General features: G+C 44.4%; 1 protein-coding gene across 1 annotated transcript; it reads left to right on the top strand.

Annotated features, from left to right (window-relative positions):
- The first annotated feature begins 802 nt into the window (after window positions 1-802).
- Window positions 803-21,273, top strand: ALKBH3 (alkB homolog 3, alpha-ketoglutarate dependent dioxygenase). The gene is made up of 10 exons (XM_081892090.1): window positions 803-904; window positions 2,189-2,319; window positions 4,363-4,478; window positions 5,522-5,556; window positions 5,772-5,819; window positions 6,593-6,696; window positions 8,124-8,212; window positions 10,019-10,228; window positions 17,621-17,719; window positions 18,283-21,273. The coding sequence occupies exons 2-10, from the start codon at window positions 2,241-2,243 to the stop codon at window positions 18,373-18,375; spliced, it is 873 nt and encodes a 290-aa protein (XP_081748216.1). The 5' UTR covers window positions 803-904; window positions 2,189-2,240; the 3' UTR covers window positions 18,376-21,273.
- The last annotated feature ends 1,776 nt before the right edge of the window (window positions 21,274-23,049 follow it).

The raw sequence follows: 23,049 nt of genomic DNA, 5'->3' as shown, positions 1-23,049 counted from the left end.
GGCAGAACTGTCCAGATTCCGCCCCCTAGGTAAAGGGTAAAGGGACCCTTGACCATTAGGTCCAGACACGGATGACTCTAGGGTTGCGGCGCTCATCTCGCTTTACTGGCCAAGGGAGCCGGCATTTGTCCGCAGACAGCTTCCAGGTCATGTGGCCAGCATGACTAAGCCACTTCTGGCGAACCAGAGCAGCACACGGAAACGCCGTTTACCTTCCCGCCGGAGTGGTACCTATTTATCTACTTGCACTTCAACGTGCTTTCAAACTGCTAGGTTGGCAGGAGCTGGGACCAAGCAACGGGAGCTCACCGCATTGCAGGGATTCGAACCGCTAACCTGATCGGCAAGTCCTAGGCTCTGTGGTTTAACCCACAGCGCCACCCGCGTCCCTCCATTTCGCCCCCTAGTCACGGACAAATTAGCTCTTCTTTCTGCCTTTCCGCCCCTGCCCCCCATTCCATTCACCCTCTATTTAAACCTTTTCTTATGAGGCAATAATAGATATTTTTATTTATAGACATATTTATGGACCCACCTCACTACCCCCTAGCTACGGCCCTGATGCCAGCTGCTTGGGGGTCAGGGATGGGAGAAGGCTGTTGCTTGCTGGGGCTTCCCCTATGCTAGGCTAGGCTAGGTAGGCCAGCGGGCTTTCTACGGCAGGGCTCCTTCGCCCATCCGGACCTTACTCGGAGGTCCCGGTGTCAGCAGAGGGGGCGGGGCCTGCGCAAGGAATGGTCTAGCGCGCGGGGGGGGGGAGGCGCCTGTCGGTTCCCATTCGCGCAGCGGGGCAGAAGGGGGCGGGGTTTTTCCTGAGCGTGCGCGCGCAGGCGGGGGCGGGGCTGCCTTTTTTACCGCAGGTGTCTGTCCGAGGAGGAGGGAGCCGCTGTGTTTTGTGCCGCCGGTGAGTGGGAGCTCCGGTGACGGCGGGGGGCGGGAGGGATGTTAGTTAAAAGGAGGGCGGGAAGAAAGGAGAGGTCGGAAGAGCGCGGAGGTTCGGTGGGTGGGCTTTAGGTAGGCCGAGTTGTGAGGAAATAAAAGAAAGGCGGCCTTGCTGCCGCTGCTTATGCCCTGAATTTTGCTTCAGGAAGGGGAGACGCCATACATATATACATAAGTCTATGCGCGCGCGCGTGTGTGTGTGTGTTTATTTATACACACACACAGACCCCGACCGCGTTCTCTGCCTCCCTTCCTCAGGCTGCAGCGTAGTTCCGAGCGTGCACGGGTTTCGCTCCGGTGTATGTTTCGCCTCTTCTGAAGAGATTTAAGGGGGGGGGGTCTGCGTCTTTGAGGCCAGGCCGCTGACAGTGCAGGAAGTCCCACTGGATTCAATGGGAGATCACTTCCAGGTTGTCGGCTCCGTAGCTGTGCTGCTGCATCTTCCAAAGCAATAGTTCTCCCCGAGTATTTTTTTGGTTTTTTTTGTAGCTAGATTTATATATTGCCTTCACTCCCTCCAGGAGCTCAAGGTGTGGCGTGCACGCTTCTTTCCCTCTCCCATTTATCTTCACTGGCCCAAGGTCACCCAGTGAGCTCCATGGGCTGGATATGAATCCTGATCTTCCAGGTCTGAGTTCGACACAGTAACCATCACACATTGGGAACTGAGAGTAGGTTGCCTGAGGCCGTGCAGCGTGTTCATGAATGAACCTACATATATCTGCCCAGAAGAAATTTACCCTTGAGTTTAATTGTGCTTACTTTCCAGGTAAGTAAAGTCTTAAGGCTGCCACATTCACATTATACATCTTAAGCACTATGATACTACTTTAAACAGTCACGGCTTCCCCCAAAGAATTCTCAGAGCTGTCGTTTGTTATATGTGCTGTGAATTGTTAGTGGAGCCCTATTTTTCTCATTGAGCTACAGTTCACAGAGTGGTTTAGTAATCAGTCTCTCTTCACAGGGAACTATGGGAATTGTAGTTCTGTGGGGGGAATAGGGGTCTCCTAAACCCTTAGCAAACTACAGCTCCCAGAATTAATTTTTTTAGGAGGGGAGCCATGATTGTTTAAAATCGTATCATAGAGCTTTATATGTATGATTTGAATGTGGCCCAAGTTAACATTTGAACTGGGGTCCTGTGGCTTATAGACAGGCTATTATCTGCTATGTTCTATCACCTCTCTAGAATCCGTGGATATCTTAATGTGCTTAATTATGATTCCTTTATATTTTAAAACAGAAAAGAAAGCTAAATCCTTTGCAACAGGGTCTGGAAGATACTCTAAAGGATAATGGAAGATAAAAGGCAAAGAGCCAGAGTGCAGGGGGGCTGGGCTGGACCAGTTAATAACAGAGCAGCTTCTCGTGCAGGCAAGATCATGTTTTTGTTTTTATATAGATGTATATAATTGAACAAAATTTAAAGTGTCTGGTTTTCTTTACCAGTCCTAAGCTTGGATCTGTATAATGTTCTTAAGCCCCTTAACCTTAGGGGATAATCCTTATTAATACAACTTTGTAGACTATTACCAAAAGGCATGTTGTATCCTCTATCCTGCTCCTTGTATAAGAAAGCATGCACCATTCCAAACCAGATGAAAGAAAGGGAATGGAATAATCTTCTTTGTTCTTCGGGCCTTGGGCCCCAACAGGTCTGTATGCTTGGTTTGGTGGCATCTCTTCCTGCTTTTCAAATAGGACTACAAGTTCCACCTACAGCACAATATGTGGTGATCATTCTGCTGAATTTCTGGCCAAAAATGAGTAGAGTTTGACTGGGTGGTTGGCATAGGGTGTGCTCTGTGTGTATGAGAGAGAACTTGCTGTTCAAAAAGTCAGTGGATCCAACATTTTCCTCTGCCATTCCAATATCTGGGGTTCTGCTTAATAGATGCTGCTCCAATTTTTCCTAAGAAGTTTTCCTGAGGTAAATAGCATAAGTTAGTATATTAACTGCCTAAAGTTAGTAAGCATACTGATTTAAGTCTGCCTGAAGATATGTGTGCATAAACCTTTATGCTTCCTAGGGATAAACATCTGAAGTAAAAAGACAATTACAAGACTGATTTCAGGTTTGAATAGTATATGCATTCAAGGTACCCAGAGTAACCTTTCATTCTTTCTTTTGCATTATGTATAACTTGGTTTACCATAGAATTACTATTTGTCTGTTATATTAAAAGTACAGTTTATTCAGGTACATGAATACTGCATAAAATTTAATTAGGCTTTCTTTATAAGCTATCAGTTTCATTTTCTTCATATTTGTCAAATTTACCATGCACTTCTAAAAACAAGGTTTGCCCAGACTGAAACCAGCTTCTACTCTTTCACATGCCAGCTTATTTCTTGATTTGATACACGTATTTCCAAACATTTCCCAGTTTCTTTCACATGCTGCAGAAGATGGAGAAATCTGAAGTAAGAAGGAAGAGGCTATGTTGTGAAAAGGCTTTGCCACAGCGTTGCAGGAAGTATATGCTTGGTAGAATTCCAGATTTCCTTCCTTGGCTAGATACCTGAAGGTGTTCTGTATTCTGCAACATTTGAAAGCACCTTTCCAATATCAAGTCCTAAGTGTGCTGCTTGTTTTGTCAAATTCAGAAGTAGTGCTATCATCACTTACATTTCTGCCTTTGCATCTTGGATTCAACAGATTTGTGACAGCTTGAATTGGGATAGTAACAAAATTAGGTTGCTCTGTATGTTGTCCCACCCCCAGTTCTTGTAAGACATATTCAGGAAGACAAAAAGAGATTCACCAACTATGCTAGCTAGAAGAGGGCCACAAACAAAGGAGGCTTGTGACAATGAAGGTTCCCCATAAGTAGGCAGAAACATGTCTTACTGTTGCACTTGAAAGTTGTACTCTGATCACATAATGGAATTGTAATAATCAAATATTGAACATACGTTTATATGAAAGTCTTTTCTGTTACAGTTTTAGAAATAATTTTGGCAAAGAAATATATAAACACATTGTCTCAAACATTTTGTTCAACGTTGTAAAAGAAAATATTTCATAATCCAATTTTATCTCCATTTTGTGGGGGGTGGGGAGGCTTTAGGGGGTAAAGGGGGGTGATAGTTCCTCCACCCAAATGTTTGCTAGGCTATCATGTCTCTGCTTGTATTATACCTAAAGGCTATAGAAGGAAAGCTTCATCTTGTAGTTATTTACATGGGCAGGCTTTGAAGATCTAGATACATGGCACTTGTGCAGTGGATTTTTTTATTATTATTTTACATACAGTTCTCCAAAAAATGGTATGTTTTTTGTGAAGGGATTTGGGATCTTTGGCTTTGGGAGTCACTCTCAAAGCTACATTTCTGATGTTCTGTTTACAAGTGTACCAGAAATACCAAGTAATGTGTATTAACTGATTTGGCTGGTTCTTTCTCTTTCTATCTTAGCTTCTGGAACTTCCAGCCGCAGGAACCAAGCCTTTGCAAGCACAACACAGTCCCGGGTGAGAAGAGAGGAGCAGCTTCCACCTGAAAGGCAGTTTGTTTTTAAAGCCCCAGAAGAGGTAGAGATTAAATAGCTGAATCCTGACAAGACAGAAATGCTGTGCTAGGGTCTGGGTATAAGGTATTCAATCTGTTCTTGAAGGGGTTGTACCCCTCTTGAAGGAGCAGGTTTGTTTTCTGGATCTACTCATATATTTGGCATTGTCACCAGAGGCTCAGGTGTCCTTAGTGGTACAGAATGCTTTTTCCCAGCTTCTGGATGGGGAAAGCTTCTGGCCACAATAATCCGTGCTCTGATAACCTCCCAGTTAGATTACTGTAATGTAATCTACAATCTCATAGGGTTGCCCATGAAGACTCCTCAGAAACCGCAGTTAGCACAAGATACAGCTGCTCAGTTGCTGAGTGAAGTAACCAGTTGGATCCAAATTTAATTTTGTTCTTAAACAATTACATTGACTGCCTATACTTTTCTGGTCTGAGTTCAAGATACTGCTGATGACTTACAGTGCCTTAAGTAACTTGGGGCTGGCATACTTGAAGTATAGCCTCTCCCTATATAGTTCTGCCTTGGTGTTAAGATCTACCGGGAAGCTCCTCCTTAGCAACCCACTGCCGGAATCATACGTTATGCATTGGTGTCGCAAAGGGCCTTCTCAGTGGTGGCACCTTGGTTGTGGAACTCCCCTCTGAATTTCAGCATGGTCTTACTCCTTTTTTTCCATTTAGACTCCAGCTTAAAACATGGTTGTTCACTTAGGCCTTGGGAGGTTGTTAATACTCAGTTGGATTTTGTAGTCTACCATTTAATGATGAATTGTACTGTGAATTTTATTCTGTTCATGTTTGCTATGGATTGTTATTTCGAACTGCGGTTTTACCGTTTCCTGCCTGAGAACCTTGGATGAAGGACGAGCTAGAAATATTTTAAATAAATAACATATACCGTCCAGCTCAAAGGCTGCCAATGCTGCTTACAGTAACCAATCCATGAAAACTTAGGACACATGCAGGATTATTACTGGGTTACCAAATTACCCCTTTTTAGCTGACTTACTTAAATGTGCCTGCTGTACAGAATGTTGTTGTTTTTTCCCCTTAGGTGGTGCGTAGACCCCCAGAGCCCAAAAGAATAGAGTAAGTACAACTTGAATTCATTGTAGAATAAGGTGCTCTTCTGACATATAGTGATATGGACAACACCTTCTCTTTCCTATTAGCTTTTCCACAGCAAAAGAATGGCCTCAGTGGTCATTTGGTAGACTTTCTTTCCCTAGCCCTTGTTGGTATTCTGAATCACGTATGCCTGCTCAACCATACCTGTCTGATTTTCTCTTCCTCCTTGTTCTTAGGAATCAGGGTGTGTATGAGATCAGCACATCGCCATCAGGAATATCTCGGTAAGCAGATAAAAACTCTCCTTTGTTATTATTGCAGAATAATGCAGTTAGACTCTGGCCAGTACTGAATTGGCTGGCGCATTGGTGCTACAGAAAGCGTGTACTTCAGTGCACTGAATGTGGACTACGCTAGACAGTAATAGAGGGAAAGGCTCTTGCGTCCCAAGTTTTACTTGCATATTACCTGAATGACTGGAAGCAGAAATGGCTGGAAAATCTCTGAGCTAGCTACTCCACTGATCTTCCTGTGAATCACTGTATTTTCCTTATTTTCTCTTCAAAATATGGTCACATTTTATCTATATATTCATTTATAAAACTACCGCTATTTCATTAAAAATATCAAAGTGGTTTATAACAATGTCTATATACAGTAAAACAACATGAAAGCTAAAATCAGAGATCATCAGCTAACTGTTAATAAGAGGAGCTTTCTTTTTTAATTGCCTGCATGCGCTTGGCAGCATAGAAACATTTTCAAAAATATTCTTTGGATATGCCATAAAAGCTTCATTTTCAGTATCTAATGTTAGAGGTACTTTTCCAGGTTCCTACGGAAAAAAACACTGATAGCAAGCTGGTCTGTTGAAGATGTCTTAATAAAGTTTTTTGGTAAAGAGATTTTAAAAAATCATAAACTGCTAACTAGCTTTGAATGACAGCCATGTGTCAAAGTTAGCACTTGCACTTAAACTGAAATGCATTTGTACATTAAAATGCTTGGGAGACGGATCTCGCAATGCTCCTGTATAATCCAGTTTTTCCTGTGCTAGGATTCATTTGATTCCTGGCTTCATTGACTTAAACGAAGCAGACTGGATGTTTGAACAACTCCTCCAAGAGATCCCCTGGAGGCAGAGAACACACATCAGGCAGGGTAATGGTACAGTCATTCTCCTTTAACTGCCCACTTTTACTGTGGCCAGGCCTGCTGTTACCGTGGCATCTGCCAGGACCCACTAGGCTGACACATTGCTTTAGCCCTAGCCCCTTTTTCCATTGTCACTGCTGGCTATAGCAGTTTTGGAGTCGTTGGAAGCCCATGCACCCCTGGACGAGCTTACCTGGTGGTGGATGATGTGGGAGAGAATATATAGTCGCTCCCGGCCCATTACAGCTGCCTGGTTCTGGAGGAGAAAGCTGGTGGCTGAGGCCATGCAGCTGTGAAGGTCCCAAGCAGTGGCAGTCACTGAGAGTGGTACCATTTGGAACAGGTCGAGGAGACCAAGACCATTCTCACTGTCCTTTCCCATTCCTCACGTGGGCATTCTAAGGATGCTTTCCTGCATATTTTGAAAAATATTAGAATGCTCCTTCTATTCATCATGGCTTTGTTCACATGTCACAGTAAGTCAAACGATGGCTTACTGGGGCTGCTCAGACATGCTGTCTCCCAGAGAGCAGCTTGAACCTGCTTTGTTCCTCCCTGGTGCTTTCAGCACAGTGTGACTGCTGAGCCAATGGTTTTCTAATAGCTGAGGATCACAGTTAACCACAATCTGTAGCAAAAGCGTGTCCTACAGTTAGCTGCCCCTTGAACAGGGCCTGACAATGAGATTTTGGGTTTGACACCAAGGCCATAATTTGTGCTTATCACCAAGGGTCAACAGTGGCTCATAGAGTTTGATAGGCTTTCCCTAAAGGAAAACCTTCAAATACATCTCCTAGTTGCAGCTGTGGTGTACCAATATATATTATTATTACTGCAGGCAGAAGTATGCTCTGTTAGTTTTGTCCACTTGGGGGCAGTTGTGTTGTATCTTTTTATAGTCCTGTATTGCAAGCAAGATGACACAGCAGATAATATGAACAGCCTACAAAATCTCTCCCTCAGCCACATCAAACATGTCCTGAAGTGCCTGCTTGATTCAATCACTGGCATCTTCAGGTAGGGCTGGAAATGCCTCTTTTTGAAACCCTAGATAACTGCTGCCAGTTATTGTAGGCCAGCCAATGTGATGTCCTCCAGTTGTTGCTGGACTTCAGTTCCCGTCATCCCTTACCATTGGCCATGCTGGCTGGGGATGATGGGGATTGTAGTCCAACAAACATCTTGAGTGAACTATGATGGCTGCCCTTGATGTAGACCATATTCGGCTAAGTGGATCGATAGGCTTTCTTTCTCTGTGTAAGGAGTGTTTTTACTGATCTTTGAGTAAATGCAGAGAGAGTAATTGCAGATGGAACTGGGGAGGAGGAAACTTCATTTATCAAGCCAAGGATCTTTACCAAGTACTTTGGTCAATATATGGGTTACTTATATGGAGGTCACAGATATTTTGTTTTTCCTTTCTTTCTCTCTAGATCTGTCTTATGATGAACCCAGACTCACAGCTTGGTATGGTGAACTTCCATATACTTACTCCAGGCTAACAATGAAGGCAAATGCTGATGTATGTATATATGTCTGAACATGTGTACTTGCAGAAGTTAAAATAACTTTGCCTGCATACAATACAGTATTTTTATCTGAATCTCACTATTAAAAGTGAGCAGTACAGCTGTTGTGATGCCGCACTGGGCTCTTTTGGAAGGGTGAGTAGGATAGAAGTTTAATATAACAACTGGACAGCAGTTACTCCTTGGCTACAGAAGAATGCCTGTTGCCTTCTGAGATTCTTTGTTCACTGAGCTCACTAACCGGAATGCTGCAGTGAAGGGGGGAAGTGGAGAGAGAATCATACAGCGATCAAAACACTTTGTATTCCTGCTGTCAGGTGACATGTTAGAATGGGAGATCGGGGCTAGTTCTCCCATCCCAGGTAGGATTGCCTCTACACTTGAATTTCAGCTAGCTTAAAATACGTCTTTTTGCCTAGGGTACACCCTTGATATTGTGCTATTGATACAGCACTGTAAGTTCTTCATTAGGGGATCTCTTAACTTCTCCAGTTGTTCATTAGTTATGGGTCATGAAATTTAATAGGCTTGAAACTAGTTTAAATATTTTAGTGCAGGTGCACACATTCAGTGAGTTCTATGAGCAATTTACAGGCTCCAGGTAGGTGGTACATGATTATAAGAAAAATACTATGGTTGGAAAATACTGTTGGTGTAATAATGCCAGCTCTATGATTTTCATGAAGGTGTTTATACAGGTATGTTAAGATTAGCACCTCTTCAGATTGTGAAAAACAAAAAAATCCCAGCAACTAAACTGGAAGAGGTTATGAATATGTGTTTTGAATCAAAATGAAAATAGCTTTTTTCCCCTTGCACATGTGACTTGCTCATGGAATTCTATTTTTAAATAAAGTTAAAAATACAGACAACAATAGCAGAGCTCACTATACAGCAAGAAAGGAATAAAGAAATGTGGTATAACATGTCTGAGAAGCAATTAGAATAAAATAGCGTAATAAGCATGGTAATATATGGGTGTGGATGTGTTCCTAGTAAGCCCCAAAGAAGAATATGTAATGGATTCAGTTCTTGACAACTCTTAGAGGCTAAGCAACTTTTATTTCACTTTGATAAACTAATGTGTAATACATGTGCATGCCCCAAACATAGCAAAACCCATTTCTTACTCTCTAACAGTTTATTAACTTTTTCTGCTTTTTCTAGTTAAGATGCTAAATTGGGCCCCTTCATAGTCCCACTTCTCTTCTTCTACCCTTTTCCTCACCATTTCCCCCTTTTTCAGTACAATACAACAAAATTATTGGAGGTGTGTTTGGCACAATGAAAATACAACACTTATTTGGCAAGGAGCATGTATTTGTGTGAGAAGTGCACAGATACCAGCACAGCTTCAAAACTGAAGTGCACAAGAGTGACAGGTTACACATGCCTTTCCTATGCTGCTGCATTTGGCCCTCTGTTTCACTGCCAATCTGACCACATTGGCTGAAGTGTTGGAGTGGCATTATGAGGCCTTGGCTGATGGCATAGCCCCCAGGCATGTTTTTTAATGTCAGTTTAATGCATATGAACAAACTGCTGAGAACATGGCACAAGCTGGCGTGGAAAGTTCTGGAGCAGTTGATCCATTATTCAGTGTTCTCTAACAATGGATTGAGATCAGTTGGTCCTTTTGCCAGCTGTTCCAAGCCTTTCGATGCCCTGGAAATCTCCCTTTGATGCTTTGCATCTTTCTTTCATGCCCCCATCTCTCCCTCTGCATATGACTTGTACTTCTTCCCATGTTAATCCGGGGTTTTTTCTGTCCATTTTTTTCTGTGGGAACAAACTTTCAGTGGCACCCACTATTGACCATGCTGAAGGATCGCATTGAAGATTTCACGAAGCACTCCTTCAACTCTCTGCTGTGCAACCTATATCGAAACGAGAAGGACAGTGTTGACTGGCACAGTGATGATGAGCCTGAGCTGGGAAGAAACCCTGTCATTGCCTCCCTCAGCCTTGGTGCCACCCGGGTGTTTGAGATGAGGAAGAAACCTTTGCCTGTAAGTGTGTTGGCTTTTCTACGTTGTAGGGAGCTGTGTAAACCAGCTGAAAGGCCTTTACAGAGTTGACCTTGTATTTGGTTATTCTAAATTACATAGTGTAACATGGTTTCTTTGCAGGTAGTCCGTAGTCCCTGGGCCATTGCTGCTGGTGGCATATAAGATTCTCTTCCTCCCCATTTTACTGTGAAGTAGGTTAGGCTGAGAGGCAGTCACCCAGTGAACTTCATGGCTGGCTGAGGATTTGAACCCTGGTCTCCAGGTCTTTGTTCAACATGCATAACTATTACACCACACTTATAGGGTGGGCTCAAAGAGCATTAACTCTTTGAAGCTAGTCTCAGCTGCTTCCACCTCCTGCTAGTATAGGAGTGGTGATGTTGCCTGACGGTAGTGATTGTTTCTGTAGTGATGTAATAATTGTCTATGTACAGGCAACTCCCGACTTACACGTGCTTGACTCACGTGCAACCACATATACGAATGGGGCCAGGAAATAAATAATTTGATTTAAACTGCTAAAGGACGCTAAAAGGGCAAAAACAGCCTGAAACTAGCGCAAAAACAGCAAAAATGGTACAAAAACAGTGGGGGAAATAGCAGCAGCTAGTAAGTGCTGCTGGTTTTTTAAAGGGTTTTCAGAAATTCGGAAGATGTTAGAGGCTTTTTAGATGGTGTTCCCCACTATATGCAATTTCATGTATACGCACAGTAACCAGGAACATAACCCCTGCTTAAGTGGGGTTGCATTAGTAAATACTGCAATTATGGATGCAAAAGAGGTCTCTGCTACGTTTTCAAATTTACTCACTAACTTGGTTCAAAACATTGCATTACTTGGTCTCTCCCTGAAATAAAGTCTAATGGAAAACTTGTTTAGCTGCATTTTACCTTGAAACAGTCGCTCTTTCAGCTAGCAAAAACCGTTTTAGGTTTCTTTCAGTCTGGGCAAGGAGGAAAAAAGAGGGGAAATATGTTTTGTGTGTAAAAAGGCGCCGTGGGAACAAACTTAATCTGGAAGAAGTATAATTTTTTCACTGGCGATGGAATACTACAGTGGTCATCCTAGATGTGTCCTATCAATCACTACTGGCATTTCTGATTATATGTTTAGTTGGAATTACTTTGCTCTGTAGTTTGGTTCTTTAGAGTTTATTTCTATACTTTCTTTCAGCCAATAAAGGTTTTCAAGGCAACTCATAAACTTTACCAAAGATACATAATTTAAGCCATAAAATGCAACTTACAAAAGTAGAATAAAACTACCAGCATAAAAAACTACTAAAACCTAAAAAAATAAATAAATAAAATTTAGCTTGCGCCTTTAGTGGACAAAGGCATGAATAGCTTTTATAGGAAGTACTCTGGACCCTCTTCATTTTTTTGTTCCTGCCTCCACCAAGCAGTCACATTCCGCTTTGGCTTGCCTTACTCCTTCATCTTGGCTTAGCAATTTTCTTCTTCTGTTACTTCACTCTTTCTACTGTTCTTTCTTTGTAGAAATACAAAAAAAGAAGAAGGGGGGATTAGATTCCTCCCTCCTCTTCTGAGAGGCGAGCACAAAGGGCTTGCCACCCATCTACAATTTTTTTCTTGTGGGGGGAAGTGGTGGATCCTTCCACCTCCACTCTAGGAAGCATTGGATCGTCCTCTACAGCCCCACAGGCTTTAATTTTTAGCCGTTACAGAGGTGGCATCGGCTGGGGTGACTTCCATAGTGTCTTCTATAGTGACAGAGTGATTCTCCAGTTAGATCCTACCTTCCTTCCCAGGGTGCTGTCTTCCTCTCAGTCTTGCTTGGTTTGTAATGTTTATTGATTGGTTTTTATAAAGGCCCCATTCACATGGCCCAATGAGCCATAGTGAAACTTTTTAAAGTTGTTCTATCATTGCAATTAAGTGGTGTATAAATTTAATGAAACAAACAAACCCTGGCTTAATAGTGAATATGCTTCCTCCAGTGGCCTGGGTCTTTCCATGTAACACCTGCATATTTCAAGCACGTCATAGTATGGCTTGTTGGGTGGCCCAAATCAAGATCATGGTCTGTTTGTTTGAAACTAACCATGAGCAATAAGCCAGAAATCAATGTTTGTTCTGTACTGAAGTGACAGACACACAAGCCCCTTAAGCAAGTTGGCATGGTGAATAGCCCGAGGCATTGATGCTTCTGTAAAATGCTGGATTTATGATCCAGAGTATTATTTAACACAGATATGTAACTGAGTCATTTGTGGCTCCTTGCAAAGTCTCTATACATGCGCTATTATGCATACACAGAGTATAGGGTTCTAAAAACTAGTGTGGATTCATTGCATGTACTAATGATGTTCACTGTGGCTAATTTTGTAAAGAGGCCTTTATTTTTAGAAAGATCCTGGTATATACAAGATTTTGGTTTAAGCAGTAGGTCCTAAGTTCTACAGAAATTCCCTGTTCCGTAGGGAAGTTTTGCTGCAGAGCCCTGCATTTGCTTAAGGAATTAGTCCAATGCAGTTAACCTAGTAGCTTTAAATCTACACTGCAGTGTAAGCTATGAAACTGAACTATAATAGCTAGATGGCAGACAGCAGCTCTGCTGCTTTGCTGGTAACCAAGGAAACAGCTGCAAGGGGGTGGTAGGAGGAGTTGGGTTATATATGTGTTAGATAACAATGTCCATGATACTCTAGAGATACAAAGAGCAAACATGGTTGGAAACTCATCCTCTGTTTAACTTTGTCCTTCCAATGAGGCACTGAGCAAGGTCCAGTCCCCTGTACTTGTAAGAATTATTCATTGTCTACAAAAGAAAAAAGATATTTCAGAGAGCAGGAACTGTAGAGAAAGGCTCTTGCTTTGCTGATGAAGCATTAATAGTGAACTCCTGTACATGTTTTCTCAGAAGTAAGTTCCACTGTGTTCCCTAGAACTTACTCCCGGGTTGATGCCTTAAAAGGGAAAGTTGTTGTGGGTTCCCAGTAAAGGAAGAAATGGGGCAGTTTGAAGGGTCTAGGCTTCTAGGGTGAATTAATATAATGATGGAGGATTTCTGGACTTGCATTTTTTTTCATTGTCATCTGCTATTATGGAGCAACATCTTGTGCCTGATCCCATGTTAGCCCTGCCATCAGTGGAAAATGGTATCAATCCAAATGTCAAGCATAAAGAGTTGATGGTCTTTCCTATGACAGCAGCAAGACAAGCGGCTACTTCCAATTGGGGGAAAACCACCCTCTCCTCCACACAGAAACGTGGACCCAATATCTGTGGAATATAACACTTAACTCAGAATTGGAGGGTCATAAGAGGAATAAAAAAGAAAAATGGGTTTGACTCCATACGGTCTCCACTTATATTGTTTATTAACAATAGTATAGTACTCTCCCTTTCCTCTTAGTCACAGCAGCCACTAAGGAAAAATTATCTTCATGCTTTAGATGAAGTATACCTGTAAGCCACTTTAGAAGATGTCTGCCATTCTGAGCACTTTCAGAGAAAAGCAGGATATAAGTAGTGGTGGTGGATATAAGTAGTGGTGATGGTGATCTTCTTGTGGTTAATACAGTGGTGCCTCGCAAGACGAAATTAATTCGTTCCGCAAGTCTCTTCGTCTTCCGAGTTTTTCGTCTTGCGATGCACGGTTTTCCATAGGAATGCATTGAAAATCAATTAATGCGTTCCTATGGAAAACGCCTTCCCCCGACCTCTTCTGGCGGGCGGCATTTTAAAATCGCCCGGGACAGCGGAGGACTTCTCCGCTGTCCGGGGCGATTTAAAAGCCCCTGGGAAGGCAGGCAGGGGGGACAAAGGCTTTCTCGCCCCGCCGCTCGGCTTCGGGACATCGTTCCGATGCCGGCGGCGGGGGAGGCTTTCCCGCCCCGCCGCCGGGCTTCGGGACATCGTTCTGAAGCCGGGCGGCGGAGGGAGGCTTTCTCGCCCGGCCGCCCGGCTTTGGGACGATGCCCCGAAGCCGGGCGGCTGGGGGAGGCGTTCCTGCCCCACCGCCCGGCATCGGGACGATGCCCCGAAGCCGGGCGGCTGGGGGAGGCGTTCCTGCCCCACCGCCCGGCATCGGGACGATGCCCCGAAGCCGGGCGGCTGGGGGAGGCGTTCCTGCCCCACCGCCCGGCATCGGGACGATGCCCCGAAGCCGGGCGGCTGGGGGAGGCGTTCCTGCCCCACCGCCCGGCATCGGGACGATGCCCCGAAGCCGGGCGGCGGGGGGAGGCTTTCCCGCCCGGCTTCGGGACATCGTTCCGATGCCGGGCGGCTGGGGGAGGCGTTCCTGCCCCACCGCCCGGCATCGGGACGATGCCCCGAAGCCGGGCGGCGGGGGGAGGCTTTCCCGCCCGGCCGCCCGGCTTCGGGACATCGTTCCGATGCCGGGCGGCTGGGGGAGGCGTTCCTGCCCCACCGCCCGGCATCGGGACGATGCCCCGATGCCGGGCGGCGGGGGGAGGCGTTCCTGCCCCACCGCCCGGCATCGGGACGATGCCCCGAAGCCGGGCGGCGGGGGGAGGCTTTCCCGCCCGGCCGCCCGGCTTCGGGACATCGTTCCGATGCCGGGCGGCTGGGGGAGGCGTTCCTGCCCCACCGCCCGGCATCGGGACGATGCCCCGATGCCGGGCGGCGGGGGGAGGCGTTCCTGCCCCACCACCCGGCATCGGGACGATGCCCCGAAGCCGGGCGGCGGGGGGAGGCTTTCCCGCCCGGCCGCCCGGCTTCGGGACATCGTTCCGATGCCGGGTGGCTGGGGGAGGCGTTCCTGCCCCACCGCCCGGCATCGGGACGATGCCCCGATGCCGGGCGGCGGGGGGAGGCGTTCCTACCCCACCGCCCGGCATCGGGACGATGCCCCGAAGCCGGGCGGCGGGGGGAGGCTTCAAAAGCCGTCCGGGGGCTTTTAAATCGCCCCGGACAGTCCCGGGGCGATTTAAAAGCCCCCGGTTAGGCAGGCAGGGGGGGCAAAAGTCTTTGCCCCCCCTGCCTGCCTTCAAAAGCCGTCCGGGATAGCGGGAAGCGCTTCCCTGCTATCCCGGACCGCTTTTAAAATGCTGGCGGTGGGGAGCAAAGCCTTTCGCCCCCGCCGGCCTTCCTGGACCTCTTCTGAAGTCCGGGGGGGGGGGGAAGGCTTTGCTCCCCACCGCCAGCATTTAAAAAAAGGTCCCCGAGATTTCCCTATGGGCTTTCGTCTTGCGATGCAAGCCCATAGGGAAAATCGTCTAGCGAAGCGTCGCAAAAACCGAAAAACCCTTTCGTCTTGCGGGTTTTTCGTCTTGCGAGGCATTCGTCTTGCGGGGCACCACTGTAGTAATAGAATGCATGCATGATAACAGTGCAAAAATGGGGAGCTTGGCTGGTTTGCTCTCTTACAGGGATGCAGTCATTTTGGATAAAATCTGCACTAGGTGCTTCCTATGTCAGCTAAATTGCTTTCTTAGATGACTGCTGCTCCGCCTCCCTCCCACCCCAATTGATGCCTGATAGAATATCCTGCCAAAGCCATCTGGGCAATTGTTTTGCTCAGACACATCATCCAGCCAAGTCTGTGCTGCACAGCACGTTGGCAACCTTCTTCTGGGCCAGATCATGCATCGTTGATGACTCTTGCATTGTTGACTTTCATTAATCAACACTAGCCCCAATTAAGGGTTATGCTGACCCTAAACTTAAAAAAAAAGCCTGAGATATATATGTTGGGAGGAGCACAATAGAATTGGCAGTGCCAGCCTGCTCCTGTACCTCTGCTTATATCACAGATATACAGAGCCGTATATCTTTCCCCAATGTTTTCCCCCTTTCCATCACCAGCATCATTTCTCCACTGTACAGGTTGGTTTTAATTATTTGTTCATTACATTTTTATGCCACCTTTTTCTCCAAGGAGCTCATGGCCATGTGGGGATTAAACCCTGGTCTCCCAGCTTTCAACAGTGGAAGTATATACTCCTGAGGTTCTCGGAGATGTGGGTAACCATTGTAAGAAACACAATCCTGACTGTTTCTGAAGCATTTTAAGCATCAAGTGGATGCTACAAATACATGAATTTCAAAGAATGCCTTCAGTTTCCTTGATTTCTGCCCCCTGTCCAGGCCAGTTGCTGGATTTTACCCAGTAAACTTGTAGCCCTGCTTTGTGTTAATGCCATTGTTTATCCCCCAAGTTCAGTTTGTGAAAGGCAGCTGTTTCAGCTTTTCATGGGACATGTGATCCATTGCTTGTTCCCAGCATCATATTCAACTCTTTGATCTTGGGATTTTCTGTCAAACAAAAAATGGTAACTTTCGTCTTTGCCAGTTCTCCCAATCTGGTTTTGTGCCAAACATACTACATCTGACCCAAATATACTTTTCTAAAACACATGTTTTGTGCCTGCTGTTTCCCAAGGACTAGTACAGATCAGGAATAGGGAACCTGCAGACATCCAGATGCTGTTAGATTCCAAGCCCCATTGCTGAGCTTCTCATTCAAGAGCTCCAGATAATGTTCAAGATTCTTTGGAGCAGAACCTTGTTTGAAAAAGATTACTATAGTAAGTCAAAAACAGGGCCAGATACATTTAGGTACAGCAGGTTAGCTGTTAAAAAAGTGGATAGCAGTGCTGAGAATTAGATCAGGGAGGGAAACCTGCATTCCTTCATATGTCATTGAGCTACAACCTCAATCATGGTTTTGGTAAACTGCCCCAAGAACCAATTTTTACTGAAGTGTGGGGTATTAGTGCCTTAAACAATTGATGTGAATGTTGGCCATGCTGGGTGGAGCTGATGGGAGTTGTGGACCAACAAACCTGGGGGCCACAGCTTCTCCAGCTCTGCCTAACACATTCCACCTGACGAGATGGAGTTATCCCCTCCACACGCAGCAAGAGTTGATATACAGGCAGCTCCAATGTAGGTGCATCCAATTGACGTGTGCATTGTGCCAAAGTGACATAAAAATGGCAGAAATGGCCCTAAAAGAGTCAGGAAAGCCTTTGCAAGTGCAATCCTGAGATGCTTTCCACCAACCTTTGAGGCCTTGTGGAGAGTTAAGAGTTTGAGAAAAGAGGTTTGGAGGGAGCGATTATGGTGGAATTTGGTGGTCTGGTAAGCGCTGCTGGTTTTTTCAAGGGTTCTTCAAGAGTTTCCATGGCATTAGAGGGTGTTTGCAGGCTTTCCCAATGGTGTTTCAAATCTACGTGTGCGATGTCTAAGAACATAACCCCTGTGTAAATTGGGAGTTGCCTGTAGTTGATACACTAGTGTGGTATAGCGGTTAGCATGTTGGATTAGGAACCATGGATTAGGTTCAAATTCCCACTAAGTAGTGGAGCTTGCTGGGACACCTTGGGAAGTTTCTATCTCTCAGGCTAACCTCGCTCAACTGTTAATTTATACACTGGCTGTACATAATGTTTCTCTTCTCAGGAAGAAAACAACGACTTTACTTATGTGCAGAGGGTGCATATACCATTGGATCATGGGACGCTGCTTATGATGGAAGGAGCAGCTCAAGAAGACTGGCAGGTGAGACTGTTTAAACAGAAGTGGAAATAGTTCACCTCCCCCCTGAACTCCCCGGGGTTGGATGCCATTTCTTCCCCCTGGATTTCTACAAGGCATAATCATTGGAGAACCTAAGATTGAAAGTGAACGAACAAATAAAATGCCTTCAGGAGTGGGAATTATGGAGAGTTGTTTCCTATGGAATTGGACTGCTTCTTGTGCAACAGTCAACAATTCACAAAGCTCCGAGATCTTACTTTATAATTTTATAATATCCTTTCTGATAAACCAGTAAGAGTGGGATAGAAACCTCGTAACACTTTGCTTAAATAGCACTGTGTGGCAATCTCATGTGGCAATAACGGATATTAATATTGGAGAAATAACTTTCAAAAAGCAAAGCAAAATGAAATTGAGCTTTTGTTTGTATTTTTCAAAAAAAGCTTTGAAAAAGTATTTAGCCTTAAAAGTAAGTCCAGACTGAAGTTGTGAGATAGACAAGAATATGGATATTTTTGTATATACTTACAGTAAAGTTTTGTGTATGGATAGCAGATTAACTTTGTTTTGGTTCTTTGTTCCAGCATCGCGTACCCAAGGAATATCACTCCAGGGAAGCCCGTGTAAATCTGACATTTAGGACAATGTATTCAGACTCTGAGGCAATGCGCACATGAATGAAATGTTCTGTGGTACTGTGCTCTTGCTGTGAGGCCAGAGATTAATGCTGGTTTGGGTGAGACAAGCCTGATTTCAGTTCAGTATTATGATGCCAGCATTTGAAGGGAGAGAAGAAAGAGGCTGCTATAATGAGAGCCTGTAACAGCCGCAAGTTCCCAGTGATGAGTGATGCCTTTTTCTAGTACTGTTTGCTAATGTGTAGTGCTTGGTGGTAAACTATTTTTGTTTTATTGAGAAACAAATTTCCCTGTAGAGCATTAATTTTAGTATGACTGGTTTGAATCAAATATCTTGAGCTCTTGCTAATCTGCAAGCACCACTTTTAACAAGTTTTCCCTCAGGCAAGCTGAGAGAGGATTTTCCTGACAGAGGAGAATGACTACATTTGGGCTTTTTGTTTGTACTGTGCTACATAAAAAATTGGTTATATGAATAAGACTCTTCTCAGTTAACCCCAGAGGGAATAATCAAATCACAACTTGAGGTACTGCAGTAGCACACATAAGGCCTGTCTCCCAAAAACCTGAAGTGTATGTGAGCACAGTATAAAGAACTGAGTCTCCTGAAACCATTAAATGCCCCAGTAATAGGATTTGGAAACGGTATCCCTGTCTTCAGAGCCCCGTGCTGTGCATACTGGTGCTCTCCATGCTGTTAATTGATAAATTGTTGAAAAATTCCTACTATCTCAACTTTATTCTCAAATGTATTCTAATGCATTTGGAGAGTGTCCTGGCCTCTCCTAGGAGCATCCTGCAGCACATTCTTAAAAAAACCACCACCTCTGTATGTCTCAGAGTACCCTGGCATTGAAGATGCAGATAAGTGGCAAGAATTGCCTAATTGCACTGAAATGCATCTCACACAGCAGTGGAATGAATACACAGCTCCATAGTGGTTTGGGGGAAGCAAGGGTTTGTACTGCTTATCTATAAATCACTGCTTCCCACCCTGTTCTTGGGGTCCATTCAGTATACTTTTCAAAGGCAACACATAATTGGCAGGTTGTAAGATTTGGGAATGATCCACCAAGACCAGTCTATGTCAGGGTAGGTAGCTTTTATTCTTGCAGAATCTTGCTTTGCTTGCCAATAGAACCCTGACTGCCAGCAATGAGAACCAATTGCAAAATGGTGCCAGGCATAGAATTGCAGAATAAAGTGATCTGAGTACATACTCAGCCTAGGAATTGGTTTTCAGTGCCTGCGCTCACATACATACCCTTTCACAGGTAAATTGTCTCCTGTTTCCCAAAGCTTTCTTGATTTCAGTAACCTCACTTAGGGTGGAAAAAAGGTTTTTTACCATGACAAGCCAGAAACCCCTGCTGATCTTTGGATTACCTAGAAATCTGCCTGCAGATTCCAACCTGCTTTATGCTTGCCTTGATCTATTCCTGCTGCTTAGGGGTATGTTTCACTACCAATTCAATGGTAGCAATGAAGTTATCTAGCTTTCCCCCCCCTTGCTGCCTTGTGGTTATAGGTGTTAGTTGTTCATTGGCTGTGCATTACCCCTGTCTAAATACTGTCCACAGTAATTATTGAATCAGCAGTACTTGTAGGCTAGAATCTATGACTATGATTAGTTTACCTTAATGAAGGTTCTATGGAAGGAAATCTTGAAAAGGAGGTTCATGGGCCCCATGAAGAGTGTTGGATGGGATTCTGGGGATGTTTGGGACAGGAAACATTCCTTCTGTGAACTATTAGCTTTAGGATCCAAGGCTCATTTGTGCCACTTCTTTCCCCTAATGGTCCCTGTGCCTCACCCCACATTCTTATGGGACTGGGTTTGCCCATTTGGTGCCCTTCAGAGGTTGTTTTGACTACAATGCCCATGAGCTGCTGCGAGCATGGCCAAGGGTCAGAGATAATGGGAGTTGCAGTCCAACAACATTTGGAGAGCACCTTGCTCACTACCCTGGTGTAAGGATTGCTTTAGCGTCCATACTAGGGGCTAAATTAGATGGTATGTATGTTACATAGTTTGGCCCAGCTAATTTAAAATAAGCAATGGAGCCTGGGGGAGGGAATAGAAAACATGGCAGGAGGAGATGCTTTATCAAAATCAGCCTCGTCCTCTATCCCCTAAGTCTACCCTTTGCAATAGGGGGGGATACCCTTGAATATGTCTAAGTCCCAACATTTCCATACTTATAGCATGGCTAGAGAACCTGTAACCCTCCAAATGTTGTTAGGCTACACTACTATTGGCCATGCTGGCTTTGGCTGATGGGAGTTTTAGTCCCAACAGCATCTAAGTGGTCATAGGTTACCCATTAGAGTGAGCATCCTCTGAGCACTGTAAACTGAGCCACCATCAAGAAGCATAGCCCCCATCACTGCTTTCTATATTGGTACCACACATTGGGTTTAAAAAGTCTTCCTTCAAATGCTGCCTTTGGACTGAGGCACTGTGCATGAAGATATGCAATCAACATAGGCTTTATTATTTTAATTATTTTAATGAGAAGTGTAACCTATATATGAAATGGGGAAAACTCCAGTTGTTTATTTCAAATATAGTTTGCAGCTGTTTCTATGGCAATTTGCTTATAAACAAGAATTTATTGGAACTGAAGGTATACAGAATCCTTCCATTAATTAAAGATTGAACTGATGGATGAGTTGTGTATGCTGTTCATATTGTGTGAGATAAAAATGTTATACTTGTAAGAAACACTCCACTGAAGATGTGTTCCTAGAAGGAACTTTGTAAGACGTTGCCATCTGTCAAGGGCTCTTGACTGTTTCAGCTTTAGAATAAGAGTTAAGTTGTACACGATGATTTATTTATTTTTTAGTTCTTTTAAATTCCAAAACCCATCTGTCCCTGAATGCTAACATGATTCTTCATTGCCCCAAATTGAAACATGACATTTTGATACAAGATGTATCTGTTCAGAGTTTATAGCTTCTATTTCTCTTCAAACTGTAGAATTGAATGTGTTTGTGTGGCCCACTTAGCAGAACGACCCCACAATTCTCCTTGTGTGGTTGATCAGTTTTCAGGGATTGTTCTTGTTGAAGCCGTGTTGTAAGGCCAACAACAGAAGACACATAAGGATATATCCCGCTGGTCAGGAATTGGAAAACAGCATTGTAAGCACAGGAGAAGCAATGGCTCTTTGCTAAGGCTTCATACTAAGGCATGACTTCTGTAGCAAAGGAAAGCACTTTGAGGTGGGTGAGTGAGGATGCTTCATGGTATTTTTTTGTTCTAAGTAGTAAATCCAGACTTTCTAGTTCTCCAGCTTCTCTACCACTTCCACTGCTCCTCTTGCTTTTCAAGCATTTGTGTTATCAGATTAAATCCTTTGAAATCACTTGTGTGTTTTTATCAAACTGCCAGGCTGGCACCATTCCATCCATTCCTGTTAAGCTTGTTCAGAGAACAGCCTGAGTGATCAATTTGGCCAAGTCACCTGATGTGCTACTGCAAGTGCCATAGATACCAAATGGCAGAAAAGAGGCTAAGGAGCGCTAGAACTAACTAAAACACAGCGCTGCCTAGCCCAAGGCAGCATGTTTCCTCCCCTATGAATGGTAGATGACATGATGATGATGATGATGATGATGATGAGTGCCTGTGCAGCCTAAAATATCTCATCAAGTACTAGCACCATTTGCTTAACTGAACACGTTGATAAACTCACTTTGCCTTTTCTGGTCATAAACATTTTCAGCTTGGAAATAGAAGCTCTTTTACTGGTGTGATTTTGTGTGTGTGTTCTACTTTTAAACGCCCTGTTTCTATAGCAACACATTTTGTTTGCTTGAATTGTGGACCACTGCCGCACCCTCTCAAGCCGAAACCACTTCTGTGAATTTATGTGTCCCAAGGTTTTTCATATGAGCTGGGGCTGATATTTGCTGCATTTGTTTGTTGCTAAATAAACAGTTGTTCAGGCTTGACCTTTCCACTGAGAAAAACAAAAAAAGGGACAAGCAGACATCTAAGATATTGAGGTCAAACTACACTTTATGCTGGAGACCTGTGGACTGGATCTCCTGTTACCTTTTCACTTACCCCAAATTGCTTTTGAGCAGTAATGCTTGGAGAGAGGGTACTTAATCCTTTGGTGCCATTCTTCCCCACCAGCTGCTTCTACAAGTATTACACACCTGCTTCAGAAGTGACACCAAATATAACCCATTATTTTTCTCCCATAAAACTGAATGGTTACTCCCATGTGGAGAAGTGGTTCCCCCCACAATGTGCTGTTTGGGGTTGGGGGTTTTTGGGAGACACTGTGTGAGCAAAACCTATTTTCTGTTCTTCATGCTAGGTGGCCAGGCTGGCAGAGATTGTGTAAGAGTGTGCAATATCTATCTGCAGAGGCTTCCAGCCCTCTCCACTCTGCAGGTCTTCACAGTATATAAACCTTCCCTTCATCCTCTGCTCATCATAACAATGGGCACTTTGCCAGTTGTTAATAGTGTAGCAAACCACTGTATTGCCTAGCCACGAAATGCACAGCAGAGATAAACCAGTGGTTAAAGCATATGCTGAAGGCTCCCTAAACATAAAAGAGACAACCCTATGGTCTGTGATCGACATCAGAGAACAGGCTCTATGTATCTTGAGCTTGTGGAGGATGGTCAATGTCATGTTCAGAACTGGAAGCCTATAGGTAAAGCTGGTCCTGGGAGACCCATGTTGGGTAG

Source organism: Podarcis melisellensis (assembly GCF_964234715.1).
Source record: "Podarcis melisellensis genome assembly, chromosome: 1".
NCBI classification, from domain to species: domain Eukaryota; kingdom Metazoa; phylum Chordata; class Lepidosauria; order Squamata; family Lacertidae; genus Podarcis; species Podarcis melisellensis.
This window is presented reverse-complemented; position numbering and strand designations above follow the sequence as displayed.